The sequence below is a fragment of the Fringilla coelebs genome (genome assembly GCF_963513975.1).
Source record: "Fringilla coelebs genome assembly, chromosome: Z".
Taxonomy (NCBI): domain Eukaryota; kingdom Metazoa; phylum Chordata; class Aves; order Passeriformes; family Fringillidae; genus Fringilla; species Fringilla coelebs.
In genome coordinates, this window is record NC_140031.1 from 2,513,001 (window position 1) to 2,537,668 (window position 24,668).

The following is a 24,668-nucleotide window of genomic DNA, read 5'->3' on the forward strand; positions in this document are numbered from 1 at the left end:
TATTTCAAAGCCTGTGGTATGTGATATGTCAGTGACTGTATCTCCACTGCCCAGGCTCCCCAGGGATGGGCACAGCCCCGAGGCCGCCAGAGCTCCAGGAGCCTTTGGACAGCACTGCCAGGGATGGACAGGGTGGGATTGCTGGGGGTCTGTGCAGGGCAGGAGCTGGGCTGATGAGCCCTGTGGGTCTCTTCCATCTCAAGACATTCTGTGGTTCTGTGTTGCTGGCAGTGGAGCTGAAAGCTTTTCAGTCAGGGATAAGTCTACCTCCAACATGTTTCACATCTAAGTGTGTTAGAGATATTATTTATCCTTTTTTATGGAACCTGGGAATATAGGAAAATTAAAAAAAAGTACTGTGTAAGTGTGGAGATGAGACTGTGTGGTGACTACTGCAGAGCTGTGTCAAAAATGTTTACTATTTACATTTGGTCACCTTTCTGACTGTGTTGTCACCAGACATCTCCTGAGAATCTTAATCTGACACTCAACTTTATGCTGTTGTTATAAAATGAAAACAAGTCTTCCTCTAATGAATAATTCTTTCCACTGAATGGAAAACTTGCAAACTACATTTCACAGAACTGATTTTATTTGTATATATTTACAGGACTCCAGAGAGATGTCTGAAGTGCACAAAACTAATTGTACGTCAGCATAAGCATGCAGAATACCTTTCACTGCATAGCTCTGCAGTTTGCTGTGCCATCACCCTCTTGTAAAAGGTTTAAAGATATTAATTGAAATAGATATGAATATGATTTCCATTAGCTTGTACCATTTATATATATAGAGAGACATATGCTTATTCATGCATATGTGGTATCAACTTGAACATATTCTTGAACTACTCTTTATCTTTTAATTACATAACTTAATACAGGGTGTAGAGATGCTGACAACTCATCCTGTAGGAGTGAAGGTTTAGATGAAAATGAAGGACTTCCAAAGCAAAAGCATGCAGAAAGAATGAGTGCATTAGAATTGCATTATGAGAATAGTGGCCTTAGAGAAACCAAAGAGCAGTGAAGATTAAACACCACATGAAAATGATTGAGTAAGAAAGAGATTAATATTGTGTTATGTGATTTTAGTAAACACCGAGCCACTCCTTAGATAGAAACACACAATAGTTTGCAAGGGACCTTAAAGCTCATCCAGTCCCACCCCCTGCCATGGGCAGGGACACTTTCCACTGTCCCAGGCTGCTCCAAGCCCCGTCCAGCCTGGCCTTGGACACTGCCAGGGATCCAGGGGCAGCCACAGCTGCTCTGGGCACCCTGGGCCAGGGCCTGCCCACCCTCCCAGCCAGCAATTCCTCATTCCCAATATCCCATCTGGCCCTGCCCTCTGGCCCTGGGAAGCCATTCCCTGGCTGCTGTCCCTCCCTGCCTTGTGCCCAGTCCCTGTGCCGCTCTCCTGGAGCCCCTTGAGGCCCTGGCAGGGGCTCTGAGGTGTCCCTGGAGCCTTCTCTTGTGCAGGTGAGCAGCCCCAGCTGTGCCAGGCTGGCTCCAGAGCACAGGGGCTCCAGCCCTCTGATGGCTGAGGTCTGAAATCAAACACGCTTTTCACATTGAACCCTGCTCTGACAGCTCTGCTGTGCTGGGGTAACTCAGGTTTTCATCACAGTGCTAACCCAGGTTTTCATCACAGTGCTTATAGACAGCTCTTCAGACTGTGTAGAAGCAGGGCATGGAAATAAAATCTTGTGTCATGTATGTGGTGCAACCAAGAGTGTAAATTCCCTTTGTGTCACCTAACACTGCTCTGGGCAGACACTTGACAGATCCCGATTTCCTGGGCCTTTTTGGGCACCAGAGCCTTCATTTCAATTCAGGTTATGTAGCTGAAGCCCTTCTAGGTGACAAGGAAATAGTGATTACTAACAAGAAGTTACAGTGAAGCACAGGAGCTCCCCAAAAACCACAGGGATTTCAAGCAAAGGAGGACTGCCCACACAGATGCAATAACAACCAGTTGTTGAACACTGGCTTATTTTTGATTCTTGTGCATCACCCATTACTCATATTTCTATCTTTTGCATTTTACTTTGTGCTAAGCATCGTTAAACCTTACAGCATCCCTGTGGAGAACCAGATAAAGGGTTTTGTCTAGTGCTGGTTGTGACGAGGGATATACACAACTCCTTCTCAGAGCCCTGATTCTTCTGCTCTCCTTTTAATATGTTTTCCAACTTACTGTAATTGTGAGACTTCATGCTTAAGTAATTTTTCACTGGCAAGAAGCTGCCTTAATGACAGGATGACTTATCTGCCACATGAGTTGGTTTATGGTGTTCCCTTCAGTCTACTGGAGCTGCAGATAAGATTAAATGTAGAGCTTTTGTGATGAGACCACAGAAGCCTTTGGTGGGTGAGAGGAGATCTTACTTTAAGTCCTGTCAATCTGTACTCTGAATTCTCTAGTATGACAAATCTGAAGCTTTGTCTTGTCCCCACTGGCTACGAAATAAAACGCAGAATCAATTTGATTTGTCAAATACATGTTTCACAAGAGTGAGTGTAAGGACTTAGGATTTTGCTTAAGTCACATTGCTCATACAAGGACCCTAAAATCTAAAAACCACAAGAAAAAAAAAGGCAGTTGCTTGCAATAAGCTAAAATGTGGGGTTTCAGATGTCATTGATGTATAAGGGTAGTCATGAATGTTGCTATATCTTCTAGGTGGGTGGTCATATGGATAACAACATCAGCAGATTATTTCAGTCAGAGAGAATGGGAAAGGGCTTGATTGAAACACCCAAGCATCAGTTTATTAAAAATCTGAGAGTTTTGAAATGAAATTGTGAAAATAGGGCTTCCTGCAGCATACTCCACTGCTGCTTGTCAGGAGACAGCACTGGTTTGATACAGCAAAAGACAAGAAGCACCATGTCCCTGAAACTCAAATTCAATGCAGTCTCCAATAAATCATTCACACACTGCACAGTGGGAAAACCTCTAAATGAGGATGGGTGTCAGTCTGGTCCAGAGAGGATCTGGGAAGCCCAGGGGGTGGTGGTGTTGATGGACTGCACGGTGGGCTTATCTCCAGGGAGAAGCAGGAGGCAGCCTGGACTTGGCTGAGCCATTTAGGGCTGTTTCTGCTGGAGCTCCCGCTGCTACACCCACGACTGCTGCAGCAGAGCTGTGTTTTGCAACTTTCTCTGGTGCTGTGCTAGGCTGAAACCGTGGAGAGAAAGGCTTGTGTCCCAAATCAGTGGACAGATGGGAAGGGAACAGCGTGTCTTTTGGCAGGAGTGGATGTTTGGTCAATTCACATTGCTAATGAGGTAATGAGCAGCAGAGCCAAGCCATTCCAAGGGATCTGTGTGTGGAGACTCTGAGATGGGAGATCATAACAAGAATGGCAGCCAGCAGCCAGTGACAGTTTTCCAGGAGCCTCCATGGTTGTGATGAAAAATGTATCCTCAGGGCATCACAACCATCATCTTGACAGCACAGATGGGTAGGATACCTGTGGAGTCATGGTCAGAAAAAGAACCCAGAAAAGGAGTACCTCTGAGTAGGAAAAAAACTGTGTACTTTCTACTTTTCTGGGGATGTTCAGTGAGCTACATATGAACAGCCTTTAAAGGACAGAAAAATAAAAGCCACTCCTCCTCTGAAGAAGATCAAACTTATGGATTTATGGCTGGTCCATGGAGGCACTTTTGGTTTTTTGAAAGCAAAAATTTTAACTTGGAAAGCAGCCACAATATCTTGGTCCTTGTCTTGATGGATGGACCTATCTAACATCACCTATTATCAAACCTCAGAAAAGCTTACAACTCTGTAAAGCCAAACATCTCAAAATATCCTGAGTGAATGATCAGTGAGTTTATGAATCAATAGCTTTTAACCTCAGCTACAAGAATCTCCTGGAAAACTGAAGCCACTGTACAAGAATTCCAGATCCTGAATTTTAGTTACTCTGATTCTTCTAGAAAGACAGCCAATCTTGAACTAAACATGCCATTTCTATCTTTAGCTTCCAGGCATTGAATACTGTTTTTCCCTGCTATACAGTATTGAAAACTTTCCTGCCACTGGTAATTGCTTCCTGGTGCAGTATCTCCTTGTTCAGTCACCATATGTTTAGATTAAGCTTCACACGCCTCTCATAATATTTTAGAATCCAGAAGACTTCTGCAGGTCCTTTTGTAACTCTCACCAGTGTCTCGAACCCCCAAAGATGAAATGTCAGGAGTGGATGCAGTAATTCAGAAGAGCTATTACTACACCATGAATACAGAGATAAATGACCATTTTATCTTGCTTATATTTTAATTTTTTTACATGACAGAGCGCATGGTGGCATATTTTGCTCCCACCTACAGACACATACTAAAAGTTCATGATCAGTTAGACATCTAATGCATTAGAGATGAAGATGGTACAGAATTTAAAACAGTTATTGCCAGTGACATTGTCATCAGCACGTGGTAGGCAGGAGGAATGTGAACCATCTTTTTTAATATTTGTTGTCCCCAAGGATGAGACAATCAAATAGTTTCATGAAGCTAGGTAAAAGCCTGCTGCTTCTCTAGCCTCCTCTGTTGAGCCCACAGCTCTTCCTCTCTCAGTTCAGACTTTCAAGCACCATCCTTTTGTGGACAAGTCGACTCTGGCTCTCAAATAGCAGAAACAACACAAGCAGCAATGCAATTTTTCTCTCTCTTTTTTTTTTTTTTTTTTTGTGCCACAGTCCTGGTGAAGTTTAAATTCATCCAAGAGTATCAAAGATTGCTGCTTCCCTTGCCACATCCACATCAGCTTCTTTACCTGCTGAACAGGGATCATCCCTTCCCAATGGAACAAAATAGTCTTGGGAGAAATGGCCATGCAAAGTGGCAGGATGCTTTTATTAGGAGACAAAAAACCCTGAACTGATGTAAAGTCCCTAAACCTTTTGACCAAATCTTGTGAGTTTTGATGTTGTCACATAGAAGCATTAAGAGAAGCAAAGGCCAGGGGGATTTTGTTTCTGACAATGGGCCCTGATGAAGTCAACACCTACCGTGTTCTATTCTGGATGAATTGTCCAGGGCCTCTAGAGCTGTGACAGGCTCCACCCCAGCAGTATTTTTGCTCCAGGGACCTGATGGTTCCATGCAGGCCTCGCCAGATGATGTGAGTCCTCTGTGCTCTGGAGAATGTGTGCTCTGGAACACTTGGAACATTCCTGAATAAGGAAGGTGAATCTCGACCCAAGCTTGGCCATGGATCTGCCCATGCTGATGAACCCAGGCGCTGCTAATTGGACAGCCCTCTTAATGAGCATTTAGTAGAAGCCTGCAGGGTTTGGCTCATTTATTCTCATTTCTTAGTCACTGGATAATGTATATTTTTGGAAAGATCTTTGTTTTTCCTGCAGGGTAGGTGGAATCCTTCCTGCCATGCTCTGCGGTCTCACCGTGCAAGTGCTGCAGCCTCACTGCAAGCAGTGTTGAGAACTGGCTCTTCAGGAGCTAGCAGAATGAATGGGAAGGCAGCTTCCGAAAATGATCCTGCTCAAAAGATGCCTGACCATTGCAGTAAATTATACTTTTAAACCTTAGTTCAGTATATCAGACAAATCAGTGTCTCAGCCCAAGCGTCACTTGAAGGCAGGATTGAAGTCTTGGGCTTTTTAATTCGTGTAGTGTGATCAAGAAAAGCTTACTTCTGATCAAAGCAGGAGCAGCCCAACTGCAGATGATCAAAGACCTAAGTGTTAGCTGATGTACTGAGAAACCAAATGTGTCTCTCACTAGTGAGCTCAGTAGGCAGCTCAGCTGGAGGTGAGGTTGCGATGGGGGATGTGAAGGTTAGAAAAGAAGAAGGCTTCAGTCAGTCAAAAATGGAAAATTACAGAGTGAATAGCATCTAATTCATGGGTACTCAGTGCAGTGGGCTGTAAAAAATCAGTGCCCTCTGAGCACTTGCAGCTTGTGTGGTGTTCAGGCGCAGAATTTGACCCTGGAAAAGTGTTGTGGGTTTGAAAGCTACGATTGACGTGAGCAGACACGGAGCAGTGAGTGGTGTGTAGTACCCAGTGCCCTGGGAAAGCACAATCCTACGTGTAGCTGAGCTATTTTTTGTAATTCATTTGCAGTTGTGTTCTTAAGGTAAAGAATCATGAGTTCTTGTATTGGTTTTCCTGTAGACTTGTGACCTTTAAAGGGATAGAAGTTATTTATGTTTCGTCAGGGGCAGTGGAAAAATGCAGGGAGAAGACATTATGGCAGTGGCAGATCAACTCTGTTTTATGGATAATAAAACTTGACTGTCATTCTTGTAAAGCCAAAGTACAGACCTTTTCTGTAGCAACAGGAGTAAGTAGTATAGTCAGGTTTGTCACTTGTCACTAATCCAGAACATAAATCAAAATAAACTGAACTACATCCTTGTTTCTTAGCTGGAGATCAGACTGAGGAGGATGATGGGGGGGACAGTTTCCATTTGTGCTAATTAAGCTTTCTGACAGGCAGATGTATCTTCATTCGCAGGGAACTACATGTTTTGGAGTGGGAGTTAATAGGCAGGAAGAGCTCTCAGAGACCAGGGAGTGGGTGAGACTGATGCTTCCTCTGGGAAAGTGCGGGGGCCTGATCTCCAAACACTCCCTGCAGGTCCAGACCCTTGCAAGATGAGGACGTGGGTTTAAAGGACATCTCTGGAGGGTGAGGGAAGCCGTGGCCCTTGTGCTGGGGCCTGGTGTTGTGCAAATCTGCGTTCTAGGAAAGCACAATGTGAACCACTTCTGTGGGAAGAGGTTGTCCAGTGCTCCAGGGAACAGCCTCTGCTAATATCTGCAGCAGGAGGAATCGCTGTGAAGCAAATAAAAAGCATGAACACTCCTGGGAGAGGGAGAGGAATCCTTTTTTTCCTGAGTCTCTTGACCAGCCACTGTCTCCAAAAATTCCCAGTGCTGTTGCAGCACCATTATTTAGTGCAGCCGATGTGCAGAAGCATCTGTAGCATTACAGCCAAGGAGGGTTCAGTGTCTGTCTGTCTGTCTGCTCCAGTGAGGTTCAGGCTGATGAAGGACAGCCCAAAGGATGTTTATTCAATAGCTTACTCAAACATCACTGAGCTCACTTCAGTCAAGCTGCCCCCAAGGCCAGCAGCATTTTCTCCCCTCTCTGCGCAGAAGGGCACTGCCATTGGTGTCCCCTGCCTTTGCTGCACGTGTCCCATCAGCGATGTGTCACCCAGCCCGTCCCATGGATCCTCCCTCTGCACCTCCATGGGGTACTACATGGTGAATTCCATGCTCCCAGTGGCTCTGCTGGGAAAGCTGAAGCTGTTGAGAGAGTAGAGATTTGCAGGACTGTGCTTTTTTCGATCTATAGGCTCATGGAACAGCTCTGCTAGAAAAGCAGTGTTGCCTCATGGATTGATTTCCTTTCAGATCCAGAAGTGGTTTATTTTTGACCCAATCCTTTCCTTCTTAACCTTCTGCTGCTGTGGTAACACATCCTTTTCCATTTCTATTCTTGGTTTGTGGATTGAGTAAACAGGCAGCGATCAAAGGGAATGGCTGGGACACAGGAAATTTCATCTCCATCCCATAAAATGACATCTTTGACTCCAATGCCACAGGCTGAAGGCAGCTTTCCTGTGTTGTGGTGTTCCCACGTGACAGCATGTGCTGTTTAACATCTGAGCTGCTGCTCTCTAACCGAGCAGCACAGCCAGAAGTGCACAGGAAAGATAAAAATAAACGTTAATCTAGATTTTTGCTCTGCTTATCTGTCCTGAGGCACATTCAAGGTACTGAAATGAAGTGTTAGGAGACAGGTGAGGATGAGGCTGATAGGCGCTGCTCACTCCTGCACACCCTGAGAAGCAGGAGGGGTGTGCAAGGTGCTGAGTGCTGTGTGGGGGTGTGTACCTGCCCCTTGCCACTGCCTAGGATATGCACATCCAGGGTGCCAGCATTGTCTTACTCAAAGAACCAAGGAAAAGGATTGATTCTGACAAAGACAGCCAGAAAAACGATTATTTCAGAGGATTAAAATGTTGTCTGTACTGGGTACAGCCAGAGGGTACTCCTTCAGCCCTGGAAAATTCTGTGGATTTTCTGTGAACTGCAAGAAATTCTGTGGTGCTGTCTAAAGAGAGATTTTGGTTTAGTTTGAGGAAGTTACCTGGAGTACACCCACGCAGGGCTTTGGTCTGGTGCAAGCAGGTGGGCTCTCAATCCAAGCCCAGTTGAAGCCTCTTCCACAAGTTGCTCAGCTCCAGCTCAACGGGACAAGCACGTGGGAGATGTGCCAGGGCAGTGGATTTCAGCTGCTCCTTAGTAAATGCTGACTGTCCAGGTGAATAATTCAGCTGGAAGGAGAGTGTGAGCCTTTTGGTGAGAACCCAGATGAAGACTCATGGTAGGTCTCCCTTCAGCAGGCTGAGGAAATCTTTTCATAGAGTTCTTACCGATTTTGGAATACTATAATTGCATATTCTTCTACAAAACCTTTAAAAATACATGTTTGTTGCCTTGAAGGCTATACAAACTCATTTACAAATAGCCACATTTTTTGAAGATGAGCAATTGGGTTCTTCTGACTTTTTTATCAGGGATTTTTTTGTTCTCCTCCTGCCACCTTTTAAGCATGGGTTTCCTCCTTTCAGTCTCAAGGTTTGTGCCTCTCACTGGATCACAGAAGTTTGGGGTTTGACAAAGTTGAGGTGGTGAAAACCTCAGGGAGAGGTGAAGGAGACACTTTCTAAAGCAGCACTTACAGGACAGAAATATTCCCCATTGAAAGCAAATTGCTTTGGGAGCCTCTTGGACTTTATCCAGTTACACGTGGGTCAAACATTAATTTTGATATTATTTTGCAATGACACAAACCTCAAATATTCCATTTCCAGTGATGGCTTGAATGAAGCTTTTCCACAAATCTTTTCTTTATATTTCTCATTGAAGATTAAAAAATTGATTTCTTGGAGTTATAACCTCATGAATTCCAGGATTTTAAAGGGTCCATCAAAAGAGCTTTCTCTAGTCTTGTTCATAATATCTATTCCTCCAGGTCACCTTCTCTCAGTTTTTCATTGTCCTCTCAAGGGTTTTATTGGTATGTGCGGGTCTTAGGAATTAGGTTTTAATGCAGACTTCCAATGATTAGGAATGAAACTAATGCAGAGCTTGGTTTCAAACCAAAATCTTGTTTGTCATTTCAATGCAGACTCATTGAGTTTACTTGTCAGCCTCGGCTTTTTCTTTTCCCTAAGCATGAGTAGCTACCATTGTAGTTTTCTTCCCCTTCAGCCCAGTGACTAAGGTAAAGAAATTGGCCAATAAAGTAAATATTTCTGGTTATATTTTAATCAAGAATATCACTCTTATTTGTGCTGTGTCTGAGCATTTAGATCCTTTTGTTCTCAATTTTTTTCCCCAGAATATAATACCTCTTTCTAAACAGACCAAAATCGTAAATTCCAGTGAAAAAAGCTCAGTTGCTCAGGAGTTATGGAATAGTTTCCACAGATGGAATACAACCTCTAGCACTTTTATGGTACTGTTTTTTCCAACCCATCTCAGTCAGGCACCCAAAAGATGGGAACAGTGTCCCTTAAATGATCAGTGCTTCTGCCCTGACTTTCAGTTCCAGCTTCCGAATGCTGACTGCTGGAAAAGGTAGCTGGTCCTTGTTGTTGCTTCAAGATAGAGGACCTTCTGTAGGAATGGACAAACTGGGCATGGGAGACTGTTCTAGGATCAGCAGGGACATTTGTGCTTTCCTGTATGAAGGAACAAGCTGCTTATGGACCAGGCAGTGCAGCCTCAAGTTAGGAAAAAATCATAAATGACAAATTTCAGCAAAATTCTGTTGATGTGCAAGACAATTATTCTAGCTTAAACCTTATTTATGATATCTTTTCTTGTCCTTCCTTAGGTATTTTGAGTTTTATGAGGGGCCTTTGGAATACAACTCTACAAAATGCCTGGAATTAAGGCAGGACATCATTGAGGTGAAGGTCTTGTCTATGTAAGTATGAGCTAAATGTGAAAAGTGGAAGTACTGAGCAATAAAAGCATTGCTGAAAGTGTTACTTCTGAGGCAGGATGGAATGGTATCTTACAATTACACTGCCAGAAGGCTCAAGAGGTGACATCAGCAGGGATCTCAGGAGGGATCTCTAGCCTTCACTTACCTGGACAAGCAGTGTTTCAATTTGATCTGACTTCCACTTACAGAACATGGAAGCTTTTCCCATACATTGAGGCATTTTGATCAGGCCCACAATTATTGTTGAGAATTCAATACAGTGTTTGTAATATCATATTTCCAGTAATTGAAGGGTAAGAACAGCCAGACTGACTCATGCAAGTGTCTAGCTTAAGGTTCTTTCATTGACAGTGGCCACTAGTGAAGGCTGAGAAAGGAAGAAAATGTTCAGCCCTTCCTGATAATAAATACTGGCATGGGGACCTGTGGACTGGCAGAAAGAGTCCAGAGTGGAGTAATCAGAGTGGAAAACAGACCTTTCTATTAATTTGTTTAGTTATTTTCTGAGCCCATTTGTATTTTTGACCTCTTCAAACAGCAGAGAGTTTCACAACTCAAAACTCCTCATTGAAAAGGCAAGAAAATGTGATTCTGGGAAACAATAAAACATCTCTAAATTGTGTTTTGTGGTCCAATAAGTATATCAGGAAACCAATGAGTTGAATGAGATGTTTTTATGAAGCCACGGCGAAGGAACTGGGTGAAAAAAGTGATTTTGCCAGTAGGACAGTGCACAGCTGGGTGATTTTAGTGTTGCCTTTTTGCATTTTCACTGAGTTCAGGTGCTTAGATTATGCTAATCCCTCACCACATCTAAATCCAGTAAGGTTAGAGAGTCTGCAAAGCACACAGGGAATGTCAGTTCAAAGTGTAGCTACACACGTGCATAACTTTAAGCAGCCGGGGCTACAGAAAATGCAGTTTGTTGCTCCAGGTCTGCAGGAATCTGAGCATGCCTTCTTGACTGACTCTGTGCACAGCAAAATGTAGGTTATGTCCTTGCCTCCTGCACTGGATGAAGGGTACACGAGTAACACACTTTGCACGGCTTGCTGACTCGCAGCGCTTAAAAATAAATAGGAGGGGTGAGAATGTCACACTTCTCCAGTGCTCTGCTGAAGATCAGGAGCTCTGATTTGCTTTTTTTCTTTTTGCATGCACGGAGAATTCCTCATTTTTCTTTATCTTACCCCGTGGCCCAAGGGAGGTAGTGGAGTCCTGCTCAGCTAGAAACGAGCTACCCTGAATTCTACAGTAGATGACGTTAAGCTCTTTTACTCTGCTGGTCTCTCCTGATGTTCTTGATTCAAATGTGCTATGTTTCCCAAGTCAGCCCTTATGGTAATGGAAGATTTCCAAGTTAATGTGCTCTGGTGGGCTACAGAAAGTACAATATGACCTAATTCCTTCCTGCAACTTCCTCAGCCTGGGAAATGCTCGGTTCTACTCACATTAAATATATAATTATCTTAAAAGTCTATGCTTTATTCAAACATTAAAAGCCCTCAAGCCTGAAAAGAACTCATTAAGACCTATCAATCTAGCAGAAATCACAGGCTTCCAAATTTCTTAGCCAGATTATACAGTTGCTTCCTACCTCTAGATATTTGCAAAGCCTTCATTATCTCTGTTGTCCAAACGCACCAGAATATGTGCGAACTTCAGTGGGGAAGTTCTTGGAATTGGTGATATCATCAAAAAATGAGTCATCCTGTATCAGCCTAGTTGAAAAAGGAGGTTTTTTTTTTTTTTTTAAATGTGACTACAGGTATATTGATTAGAGGAGGAGGTAGAGATCCTCTTGTAAAGAGCTTTTCATTTCCTCTTACCATCACGGACTCTTATCCCTACACATGACCTTATAAATTGTTCAGAAAATAAATTTACCTACAGTGTTGTGTTGTAGGATCTCGCAGATTAACTTAACTTCACCAATGCAGCCTTAGTTGGCCAAATTAATCCCCTTTTTCAATACCCTCCTCCTGGGCCCTTCTGCTAGGTGCACCTTTTCCCCAAAACCCAGCTGGTCGAGACCCATTTGATTTGCTTCCCAGCAGATTTTGGTAGACTAGCTGCTTCTTGCTCAATATTGCATTTTTTTATCCTGAAAAAACAGAGAAAGCCTATCAGAGAGAAGAAATCAGTCCCAAACATCAATACTTGCATGCACGGGGCTTGGAGTGGCTATGTCTGAGCAGAAAAAGGAAGAAAAAATATAAATTTTGTCCTGTCTAGACTGGATAATTTGTCCCATCAATTTGCATGGTATTCTATCTGCAGCTGTTTTAGGAAATTAGGCCCTTGTAATAAACTTAATTTTTTTTTTAATATGTATTTTTAGGGTGAAACAAACTGAATTGTTTGACAGATGGAAGAGCCTACAGATGTGCAAATGGGAGATGAATGTCACAGAAGCCAATTTATTCAAGTAAGAATGTCTCACATTAATGAGACTGAGTAAAATTTACTTTAGTTTGAGTTTAGCTTCTTGCAGAGATCAATATTTCACATGGATAGCAAGAGTAAGCATGACAACATTTGGAATACCATCCTTTTGAATAAATGTGGACTTTCCCCCCTACTTTAAAAAAAAAACAATTCAACAACAAGATTTCTGGCACGTGGAACAGTCTTCCAGGAAAGGCAAGGAATTTGGGAAAGACTTCCAGGTGTTACTTGGGCAGCAGTGGGGATGGAGATGAGATTTAATGGCTGCACCCAACATGTCAGCCTAACTCTCTGGCTTGAAATGGTAATATCACTGGTCATACTGCAAATTTGACCTACAAAATACTCAAACTTGATTTTTCTGGGTGTTTTAGGTACTGTCAGACCTTGGTTATGATTTTCTCTGGTTTTTGACTGTTTTTTTTTTAATGGCTTCTCAGCTTTTACTCATGTATTATCTACATATTTTTTCTGGTCTTCAGAGAACTCAGTTAATTTCTGTAGTGTTCTGTCTTTCTTCATGTAACTTCTCTGCTTCATGATCCTGTCAAGATACAACTTTTGAAACTGGCCTTGTGAAGGCAACAGCAGAATGAAGCCAAACCAGTTTTTGAATGCTATATATTGATATATTCCAGTGCCATATTTGAGTAGGTTTTGAGAAAACAAACTATTTCAAGGTAAGTGCTGTAGACTGAAGTCTGCAAGTCACTGGTACAATTCAGAGATGTTGTTTGTAATAAGGCCTCCAGCTTTATCCCAAATTCTCTTGCATGATTCCAGGAAATAGCTGTCAGGAGTTAATGAGAGAGTGTGAGAATGCATGTGCTGAGTTAGTCATTGACATATTTAAAAATAACATTGTTAGCCTCAGACTCATAACAGTTTCTCCAACGTGATCTCCACACCTAAGTTTTTTTAGGTGTTTGGTTTTTGTTTGGGTTTTTTTTTCCTCCCCTGTATTTTTTCCTGGAAATTACTTGGTAGGCAATTATCAGAGCCCGTTTTAAAGAGGAGAGTCATTCAGGACTACAGCTCATTATTTTGAAAGCAGCTGGAGTGAGAGGAGTAATGATTGTGCCCAGGGAGAAAGCAGCACTTTGAGGTATGGAAAGGAGCCCTTTGAGGTCTGGAGGCCAGAGCAGAGGTAGGAGCAATGAGAAAGGAGTTTCCAAAGACCACCAGGAGGACCATCAATCTATCCCAGGCCACCAACACCAGCAGATTAAACAAAGAACCTCTCTCCACCCTGTGCACTGAGAGAAAAAAAGAGATGAAAGACTTCTGTCACTGCTTCTACCTGCCTGACTGACACATCACTGCTCCAGGAAGCCCCACTGGCTCCCAGGTGCAAACATAATCTCTGTCAGCTGGTTTCAGGACAACAGCAGTGCTTGTAATTAAAAAGAAAAAAAAATGTCTAAAACCTGTTTCATCTGTGTTCAGTGGGGCAGAGACATCAGTGTGTCTGGGGGGAAGCTGCTGGCCCTTAAAAGCAAACCAAGGTCTCTGAGTCTGGAGGCTGTTTAGGAGGAGGATGAAATGTGTAACCCTCCAAGCTGTGGGATTTTGAGCTTTGTCAGTCCAGTCCCATCATGTGAGATGGGGAGAATCCATCAGATTTAAATGGCAGCTACTTGGGCAGCAGAGAGGGATGAAGGGCAAAAATCACAATAAAGTTTGTATGTAGAGACTAAGGAAAACAGTTTCCTTGAGAATCTTCTTCCATCAGATATCAGGCATTCACAGAAAGGACTGTGCCTCTGGGAAACCAGCTGGACATCAGGGAAAAGCATCTCTTTCAATTCCTTAAGGAGCATCCAATGAAGAGGTTTTTCTCATATCCCAGCTATAACAATTCCTTGAATTTGTCTGTAATTATTTTTGCTGTTAGACATTATTCATTGACTTGTTCAGTCTCATTTGCTGCCTTGATTTGACGGTCATTTTGTGCCATCCTGCATGAGTCAAGAATATGAGAGTAATTGGACATCCCTGAAATGTTTGCATAATTCTCTATTTGGTTTCTGGTGCTTGTAATAAAGCCCATAAAGAAGACAGGCTTATTCTTCCAACTTAGAATATGAGGCCACACACCCCAGAGGCAAGGCATTTAATCTGGGCTATTTGAGAGCCGTCTGGCTTTGCCTTCATGCTTGTACATTTGCCATGACATGTATTTTTCACTAAAGGTATCAAACACATTGACTGGTAAATAAACCATCTCTGGAATAAGGGTGAGCAGAGGCCAGGGCTTCCAGTGCTGCCAGTAAAAGAAGAAAAGCATCCAGGGCAGGATGGGATGTGGGAGTGGGAATCTTATTCACAAAGGTTGTTTTTTTGGGGGGGCGGTTTGGATTGACAGTGTTTGAGATAGTAGCTTATGTTTGGATTTAAGTGTTTATTTATTTTTTTTTTATTAGTAAAAAAAGTAGTAAAAAGTTTCATTAATGTGAGTCTGACTGATTTTCATTAGAAGGCAGAAATCTTAACAATCTTTTGTTACAAGTTTTTTTAAGATTAAATATTAATTAAGAATTGACAGATTATTTTTTATTTTAACTTAATAACTGATTCTAAAAAGTTTGAAATGTGGATTTTTTTTGTCTAATTACAAAATGTTACTTAAACTTATGAAGAATAAGGAAGGAGAAACTTAGGATGACACTTTGTGTTTTTATTTTCTTCCATCTCCAACATACTAAAAATTTCAAAACTTAAATTTTTTACTAAATGATACGCTACTTTCTATAATATATTTTACACTTTCGTGGATTTTAATCTATTTTGAAGTCCAGGAAACTTTTCCTATGAGTGAGGGTTAAAATTTGTGCTCCCTTGGGGGTTAGGATACTTTAGGGTAGACAGAGAAATATTTTCTGTGTTTTGGGTTTCTACAATGTGAAACACAGCAAAGGGACCAGAGCTAAATGGTTTTTGCTCTCTTATTCTGAATCCCATGTTTGGGATTTTAGGCAAAAAAAATTTTTGGCCATTAGTCTGAGATTCTGGAGTTGAGGCATGACCAGTTTGCCTGGCACCAATCTCTCGGGGCCACATCACCTTCCTGATGCACACGTGTGCAAGGCCAAGGGCAAAACTAAGATCTTTGAGGGTTTTTTGTTGTAGTCAAAGCAGTCTGTCAAGTGGGGCAGTGTCTTTGGGTGCTGCTGTGTTTAAATACTGCCCTGCCACATTTCCACATCTCCAGAGGGACTCTTGAACCCCTACATTTCCTGCCCAGTGATGAGTATGTAATTCATAAAAGGTTGCAGATCTCTAAAGTAGAGAGGGAATAATTCACTCATGTGGTTTTGCCAGGATATGGGAGGCAAAGCTCATCTTTGAGGGCTAGAGCAGGGAAGAATTTGCACATAAACTCCCCAAAGCCTAGAAGAGACAAGAATTTACTCTTTTCTTTTTGTTTTGCCACAGTTTTCTCAGCCAAAGAAAATTTCACTGCATCTGAATTTTCTGAAGGAAAATCCAGCAAACCACCATTTTACCCATCCAAGAGCTAAAAAAAATTTTTTTGGTGAAAAATACCTTGTTAGGAGTAACAACAATTGCAAATCCTGTGTCATGCCATCAGCTACTTGATCTTATTTCCTTTTCATTTCACAGGTCTACTCTGTCAAGGTGTTGCAATGCCCCATCCTTTCTGTTCACCACGCAGAAAAACACTCCCTTGGGAACTAAACTGAAATATGAAGTGGACACGAGTGGAATCTTTCATATCAACCAAGAAATCTTCAAAATGTTTCCAAAGGTGCCTCTGCCCATTTTCAAGAACAGTTTCACTGCTGCATAAGGGACTATTCTATGGCCAAGCATTTAGCACTTGTTTGACATTTCTACAAAATTCACTGCTTATATTTTGAAAATCTTTATTTTTGATACAATATTTTAGGTGATTATTCTGTTTTCTGGCGTCATCTGAAAAACATATACATACACATCCATCCATATATATATATACACACATATGTATCATATGTACGTAATTTCCAGCAGAATGTTGCCAACTTAGGAGCAAAGTGGATAATGAAATAAGAAAGCTAAATAAAAGAGACACTGATTTATCAGAACTCTTTCAAAGTATAATATTCACATATAGTAAAGCCAACATTTGAGGGTAGGCCTGATTTTCTTTTTGGCATGATTGTTTTATAATTAATATTCACAATGACTATTTTTATACTTATTTCTGTTTGCAGATTATCAGTGAACGGGCTTCATAATTTTTAAACGTATTCATCATAATGATTATTCAAAGCCTTTCCAGCAAATAATGCTTGACCTCCAGGGGTATTCAAGGTTATAATCAGTGGGCAATTCCCTCTGCACATAGTGACTGATGAGCATGAATGGGCTGATGTGGCTGCAGATTTGTCACGAGGCACACCCCTTCAATTTACAGCAGCATACTTGGAGGGGGTGGCTGAAATTGATCCCTTTTGAAAAGTCAGACCTATATTCAGGTTAAGTACTGACAATTTGTGCCATTCAACCTGTCCTTCAGGGTCCAAGCACTTCTAATCCTTTGGCTTTCTGAGCACTGCTGAGAGGAAGGGAAGTGGTGTTATCTGAGTGTGCACATGGGGAGCAGGGGCAGAAGCAGGGAAAAGGCTGGGATCCAGGAAAGCACTTTGGCATCTGGAGACGTGCAAAGAATGGGTACATCTAAATCCAGGACTGTTATCCTCCAAACCCTGCCTGATTAGGCAGACGAGTGCATCTAAGCCTGAACACCTGAGATCTGCTAGGTTCTTCCTAGCTGTGCTGTTTGTCCAGGTATGGTCAGGATGCTGTGAAGGCATCATTGCATGCCAAAATGTCCTTGGGAGCCACTGGGCAGTGACCAGAGCCACCCTCTGCATGGGACCACGGCTACAGCCTGGCACATGTAGGAAATATAAGGCTGAAACACAGAAGCAATGCTGTAGGGCAAGAGCCTTGTGCTATGCATGCACACCTGGCTTCTGATTTTCCTTCCAGGGCTGCCAAGGGACTGTGTGTTAGGAAATCACTGCATAAAGCACAGGCAGCTCCATATTTCCTCCCTGTCAGACAGCTGCTGCTTTTCTCAGACAGGTGTAATTGCATGCCCTTTTTGCCTCATGGCTTATGGATGCCGTGGAAAGATCCTGGGAATAATCACCCAGAAATGTCAAGCCACTCTTGCATCCCTCTGTAGTTTGCAGCGTGAGATTATTGATAAAATATGTATGTACCAAAAACGAGCACTCTCATGCTTACATAAGCACATCCCTACATATTCATAAGGTGTAGCATGGCTCAGTTCTTCGTCACAGCCCTCTCACCCTAACAGCCCAGTTTGTTCTCAGGATGTGATTTTTCACTCTCTGGCTTCAGCAGCAGCTGCATCCCTGTGTGTGAAGGGAGGATTTTTCCCAAAGATTGCAGGAGGATGCATCATCCACAAGTCCATAAAGCTGCCTGACCAAAGGCAGGGCTGGTAGTGCAAATGCTAATTAATAATCATTAATACTATTAGCACAATTAGAGTTGGTAAGCAGTAAAATTTGGGCTGCCTTCTGCGACGTGCTGTCTGACAGACTTCTTGGGCTTTACTGGCTGCCCTGGAGCTCTGTGTGCAGACTTCCCAAAAGCAGGACACCAGAGCCTCAGGAGCCAGCAGTTTGCAGGCAGCTCAGAAAACAGTGCCTGAGCTACACTAATTCATGGTGTGTGCCCTCACGTGGAAATCAAAGGGGAAAGCAAATGTCTAAAATTACTCCTTCTGTCGTTGAACCTGGGGAAAAAGAACAGGTTATTGTTTTTGGGTTTTTTTTTCCCATTTGGGTTTGTTGCCTGTGCCATCTCTAATTGCACATCAAAATACCCCATCACTTTGTGTAGAGGGAATATTGCACCCCAGAACCAGCGTCAGCATCCTGTGGTTAATGCACCAAGGTGCAGCTGCAGAGGAAAACAAAAGGAAGAGGTGAAAAAGGGGCTTGTTTTCTCCGTGATTTGGGGTCTTTAACTGTTTCCTTGCCGTGCTGTTGCAGGACATGCCGTACCACCGCTCCCAGTTCAAGAGGTGTGCAGTGGTTGGGAACGGGGGAATTCTGAAGAACAGCAGATGTGGCCGGGAGATCGACAGCGCAGACTTCGTGTTCCGGTAACCACCACGGCTCCATTTTCCTTTTTCTTTGCCCTTTCCAATGACAAATGGAACGTTGTGAAGCTGTTCTCTCTTTTCTCTCTCGCATGGAAACATGATATTTGCTAAATTGGCTGCGTCAAGCCTGCTTCTTGCACAGAAAGCTGTGTTTCAAAAAAAAAAACCAAAACGCAAAGCAAGAACAAAAAAGCAAACAAACAAACAAAATAAAACAACAACAATAAAAAAACCCACCACCAAAACATCTTACTTTATAATATTTTTTAAAAAATTAAGCTTTGAGGAATTACTTCTCCCAAACTCCATGGGGTTAGTCACTGACTTATTGGCAAAGTCTGATGCTCTCTTTCAGGATATCCCCTGCCACTGAGGTTGTGGATTTATCCTTCTATGGATATTACCCTATAAGCAGTGTCCTATGAACCTGGGCATTATTTTCTGGGGCAGATCTGAGCCAGGGGCACAGCCTCTATTGAGTGACAAGCAGCTTGGTCAGATGTTAATAGCCCACAGCTGATGTGCCTCAGAGGTGTGTTTCTGGACTGGTGCAGAGCTCAGGTGCTCAATAACAGGATTTACTGTAACCAATAATCAATCCAGGGCTTCCAGAGTCACCAGAATTACTTTAAAGGTTAAGTGTCTTCACTGCTCCTCACTATATGTGGAATTACCCAGGTTTTGCATAAACTGGGATGTCCCACTATGAGTGTCCCTGGATAAGAGAGTCTAGCAGCAGTTTTATAATCCTTAATATATATGAGAAAGATTTTTTTTTTTTGTTATTCATATGCATGACTAATCCCTCTCTAAATCCTGTTAAGCTCTTTGCCTGGGTCATGGCATATGACCGCTAGCTCACAGATTCATGACTTGTTCTCCAGAAAGGAAAAATCTCTTTATTTCAGTTGGCCTATTTTCTGATCTTGGGTATGTTGTTGTCAGTTTAGAATAACCATGCATAAAACAATTAATTTCTTTGACTTCACACCAGCAAAAATAAGATCAGATTTTGGTTCAGTGCAGTCTTAATTTAATTTGGCATCATATGAGAAAATTTTACATTCAGGATTCATTATTTTCAGACCCCTGTGTCTGCCTCCTATTCCAGCTTTACAGAAAACTATTATCTTTGGTTTCAATGAGAAAAAGAGTCTGTGAGAAAGTCCAGGCTTCACATAACTTCTTTCTTAAAAGCCTAGTCCATTCCATATGCATTAAATAATTACTGTAGATACTCTGCTGTTGTGTTGGATCACAACCATAAGTATGGATGAAAGGAGCAGCCCATGGGACACATGGAGATGGCAAGCTTTTAAGTAGAAGCTGAAATGTGTCTGGCAAATCTCATTTCTGTTTAAGGACTTTTAGTAGAGGTCCTGTTTTACCACTGCTACCCTTCCTTGCACAGTACCAAAACCAGTGAAAAAAAGAGAAGATTATTACAGAACTTAGAAATTGGGTTCTGCTTGGTAACTGTAACAATTAAATGAGGTTTAGTCAGAACTGGAATATGAATAAATATATCAGTGCCAAAGAAACCCCTGGTACACCATCTCCAAAATGTGGATTATGCAGAAAGATGTGCCAATGTTTTAAAACTCAAGGTCAGTTTTAAAGTAAAGCTTGTGTACAAGATCAGGTCTGAATACACCTGCTTTCCAGTTCACCAAACTATCAGGAATCATAATCTTGACCACCAGTGAAATGATATAAAACATTTCACAAGCTGTTTATGGAGCCCTGATTACATTCAGCTATACCTTCAGGACACTTGGGGAAATCTTTTCTTGTGGCCAGCAGCATGCAGCCAGGATTGTTCTGTGAAGTAAATTCTGAAAGCAATTAGTTGTAGTACAATAGAATATATAAAATACTCACCAGGGTTGCATTTACCAGTAGTTATTGTCTGTCTCCATCTACTGGCCAGAGCAGAGCTCTGTGGTGAAACACCGGGTGAATTTAGAGATGGTGACTGCTGTCTTGGTGGGGATGAGTTTTTGGAGTCTTGTGACAAAAGTACAGTTTGCGCAGATGGGACCATTTTTATAAGACATTTTCACCTTCAAAAAATTCAGTCACTCCCAATCCTGGTGTGAATTTCCTGTTCAGAAACATTGAAGCTGAATACTTGAAAACCCTTCTCAAATATCATCTAATCAGCACAGTGCCCAGTGCTAAGTGGTACTGGGGGTGCACAAACACTTGAGTGGCATGACCCAGCAGGAGGAAGTCCTAGAAATGGCATTGTCTATGACAAGGACAGCCAAAAACAATTCTCTGGCCAGATAAAGATGGACTATCTGTAAGGTGGATGTGAACCTTTTGAGTGTTAGGAGGACTTAGGATGCATTTTGTGCATTCTTCTGCTCCCCAAGCTGTCCTCTCTCTTTGACTGAGAAATTATCCTGTTAGCTGAACTGTGGTATTGTGAAAACAGTAAACACCTCTTGCCCTAAAGACCACCACAGTTTTTGCTAAGCCCTGTTTTTCAGAAATAAGGACAACTTTGAGAATTAGGCACAGCAGTATTTTTGAGATGTGGGGGTCTTAACAGTGATGGTTTTAATTGAGGCTTGCAGGTCACTTCAAAAAGCTTTCAAAGTGTCACTCAGTGCCTAACTCCAGCTTAAACTGAGTGTAAAACCAGTTGCCAGACCACACATTTTATCCCTGAAAACACATGCTGAAGTTTTTTTTTTCAGCTGGATTTCCTTTGGAAGGAAAGGCAGCGTGATAACTTGTGAGTGTGCATTTCAGTAACTTCACCATCTCTTGGGAGATGCTCTAAATTTTGTGAGATGATGTATCTAGGACAAGGCCAAGGTGAATGGAGGCTGGGCAAAGTCAAGGCTTGCAAAGCTCACAAATTTGCTTCCAATAACTTTGATGTCCTGTGGTGAACTTGTAGAGTCAGAATTGCTGCTATTACACCATGTTGGGAGATGTTTATAAATGGAAAAGGAAGTGAAGCAGATAGTTTGGGATTAATTAGGTCTGGATTGATTTCTCTCTTGTGGAACATTTTCCCTAAATTCTCCTGGGTGTAAACACATCTTAAAGGCAGTGTTTTAGATACAGTTTATTAATTATTGAATACATCTCAGCTACTGCTCAGCAAGCCTTTGATTTTATAGGCTGATTGGCCTTGGAGCTTCAATCCATTTTGCATCCTAAACTGCCAGAGTAAATAGTAAGTTGCTGTTAAGAAGGCAAAATGAGCATTGGCAAAGAGGGGTCATCCCTCAGGTGAGCGAACAAGAGAGGATTTCACACAGCCCTCAAGAACTTGTTAGATTATTGCACAGTTGGGGCACCAACATGTCTTGATAAAATTTTAAATTCTCATTCTGTTTCTAGATTTGTTGCTTGGCAGAAATGCTTAAATAAATTTTATTTATTAGTCCAGAAAAGGTGAAAGAAATTTTTAAAGTTTCTTACTAATTTCTCTTTTTTACAGATGCAATTTGCCTCCTATATCTGAGAAATACTTCATGGACGTTGGGGTGAAGACAGATGTTGTGACTGTCAATCCCAGTATAATCACTGAGAGGTTATTTCTGGGTTTTTTTTGTATTTTAATTTCTCTTGATTTCCCAAATCTACCTTCGACTTAATTCTGTTACACAGAATTTTTTCCCAAATCCTACTTTATGCCATCACTGTGAATCATACATTTCATTCTGAATTGAATAAATAGGAAGTTGTAGAAATGTGTTAAACACTTAAACCTGCACTTTGATGATAGAAAATGGGAAGGCAATGAGCTAAAATTAAATTAAAACAACAGAGCCATCCTTCCCCTGCTCTGCTTGCAAGTTCCAGTCAAACACAGAAACATCCAGGGTGAAAGAAACTGGATCCCACCCGAAATGCTGAAGTCACAGAATCAGTCATTAATTTTGGAAAATTATCATCAAGTAAATAGAGTAGCACACATTGTCGCAGGTTTTAAAGAAATGTCAGTGAAACTTTACCATAGACAGGATTGACTAGGTGATTTTCATTTCAAATTTGTTAAAGTCCTAATGCTACCATGTGACATTTTTGGGACCATGAGGCTCATACTGCTTTCCTTTCTCAATGGGAGGATGCGTTTCTTTTCTCAAGTCAAAGTTTGACTTTGTATTTCTCTTAGAACTGTGACAATTTGACATTTTAAGCACTTGCTAGCTTTGGTGTTGGCCACTTTTTTAATACAGCCCTGCACTGCATGGTACGCACCACATAACTTGGAAAAATTAAGAACTTCCTATGATACCATGAGAAGCGAGACAAGATCAGAAATGGCCACAAAGTTATTAAGGAGTTATTATGAATATTTTTTAAAATTTTATTTTTAAAAACAAATTTTAGAAAAAGTTATATTATTAATAGTTTTTAGAGGTATGTAATTTCTACCCTACTTTTCACGCTGATGCCGTAGCTACAAATCTAAGCACATTCCTGTTGATAACGGGAAGCTGTCAACGGGAAGCATCCTGTCCAATATCCAAAAATATTCCAGTGAAAGCCCGTTGGGTATGTTTCTTGCTGGGAACGCGCCGGCCGTCACTGACACCCTCTCCCCCGCAGATTCCACAAGCTGGAGAAGTGGAGGAAGCCCTTCTACGACGTGCTCCAGGTGTACGAGAACGCCTCCGTGCTGCTGCCGGCCTTCTACAACACGCGCAACACGGACGTGTCCATCCGCGTCAAGTACGTGCTGGACGACTTCGAGTCCCAGCAGGCGGTTTACTACTTCCACCCCCAGTATCTCATCAACGTCTCGCGCTACTGGCTCGGCCAGGGCGTGCGGGCCAAGCGGGTCAGCACCGGGCTGATCCTGGTGACTGCGGCCCTGGAGCTCTGCGAGGAGGTGCACCTCTTCGGCTTCTGGGCCTTCCCCATGAACCCCTCAGGGATTTTTATAACTCACCACTACTACGACAACGTGAAGCCTCGCCCCGGCTTCCACGCGATGCCCTCGGAGATATTCAACTTCCTGCACATGCACAGCAAGGGGATCCTGCGGGTCCACACGGGGACCTGCAGCTGACAGGGATGCTGCGAGAGCTCGATGGCCTGCATGAGGTGTGGGAGGTTTTGTTACACCCCGAGATTATGCAATAATTGTTTGATATAAATTTCCTCAAGGCGTTGCATCCCATAAGATCTAGGACACCAGCATCATTCCGGCTACCAGAGTTGGGTCCGAAACAGTGCAGGAGAAGCAAAACTCCTGTGCCCCAGGGTACACGGTGTCCTGGAAAGCAAGTCAGATAAGAAGCACATTTACAATACATTTAGGGATAAATAGAGCACATTAATATATTTGTCATTTCACTAAGGAGAAAAGCACCAAACCTTTGAGGAAAAACAGAGGTGGAGGATTTTAGCATAGATTATATGACTTTACAGATGTTTCTGAATCGAGTACCTTGGGGTATTGCCAGATGTTATTGAACACTCTGTTCTCTGGCCTTTAGATTTTTGAAAATACTCTTTAGCATTATAGCTTAATGGGGATATATAACTTAAAATCTTTGTTCTGTAATGTCACAAAGTGTTGATCAAAAATAGCAGATAGATGTGTTAGGAATAAACAAAATCACTTTATGAATTTTTTTCAACCAGGATAGAACAGAATGTTGAACTCCCATTCACAGCAACAGGTAACTGTGTGAATCATGTTGTGATATTGTTTTAGAGATTGTTTCTTCTTCCTTCTTGCGCCTCCTTGCATTTCTGTTCTCCTCTGCTGACTGTGCTTCCTTTCTCCGTGTCTGTGATGCTTTCCTTCTAGCTAACACATGGCAATGTGTGCACTTCCTCCCACAGCCACCATCTCAGCATCACATTGGAGTCCTTGCTGAAGAAACAAGCTCCTTCACAAGGTTTTCTTGAGATGAAGAGCAAGGGGATTACACAGTTATATTTTACAAGCTGATTTTTTTGGTTCAGCATAAGATAGAAAAAAAAAATTCCTCGTTGATTTGTATTAAAGACTTTGTAAAAGTATCTGAATGTTGATTCACTGTTGTGCAGGTTGAGTTGACACTTTCAGGTATCTGTAATATGCTAATGCC

General features: G+C 42.1%; 1 protein-coding gene across 3 annotated transcripts in view; it reads left to right on the forward strand.

Moving 5' to 3' along the window:
* ST8SIA5 (ST8 alpha-N-acetyl-neuraminide alpha-2,8-sialyltransferase 5) overlaps positions 1–23,638 on the forward strand; it is a gene marked incomplete at both ends in the record, with an annotated part of 43,670 nt that extends 20,032 nt beyond the window's left edge. For 2 of the 3 annotated variants that reach the window (XM_084225602.1, XM_084225603.1), the window contains 6 exons: positions 9,891–9,983; positions 12,346–12,432; positions 16,077–16,221; positions 18,488–18,600; positions 22,061–22,153; positions 23,176–23,638. In XM_084225602.1, the coding sequence (XP_084081728.1) occupies positions 9,891–9,983; positions 12,346–12,432; positions 16,077–16,221; positions 18,488–18,600; positions 22,061–22,153; positions 23,176–23,638 (994 nt within the window). The remainder of the gene's footprint in view (positions 1–9,890; positions 9,984–12,345; positions 12,433–16,076; positions 16,222–18,487; positions 18,601–22,060; positions 22,154–23,175) is intronic. The other variant, XM_084225604.1, reaches the window with a different exon arrangement.
* Between the last annotated feature and the right edge of the window lie 1,030 nt (positions 23,639–24,668).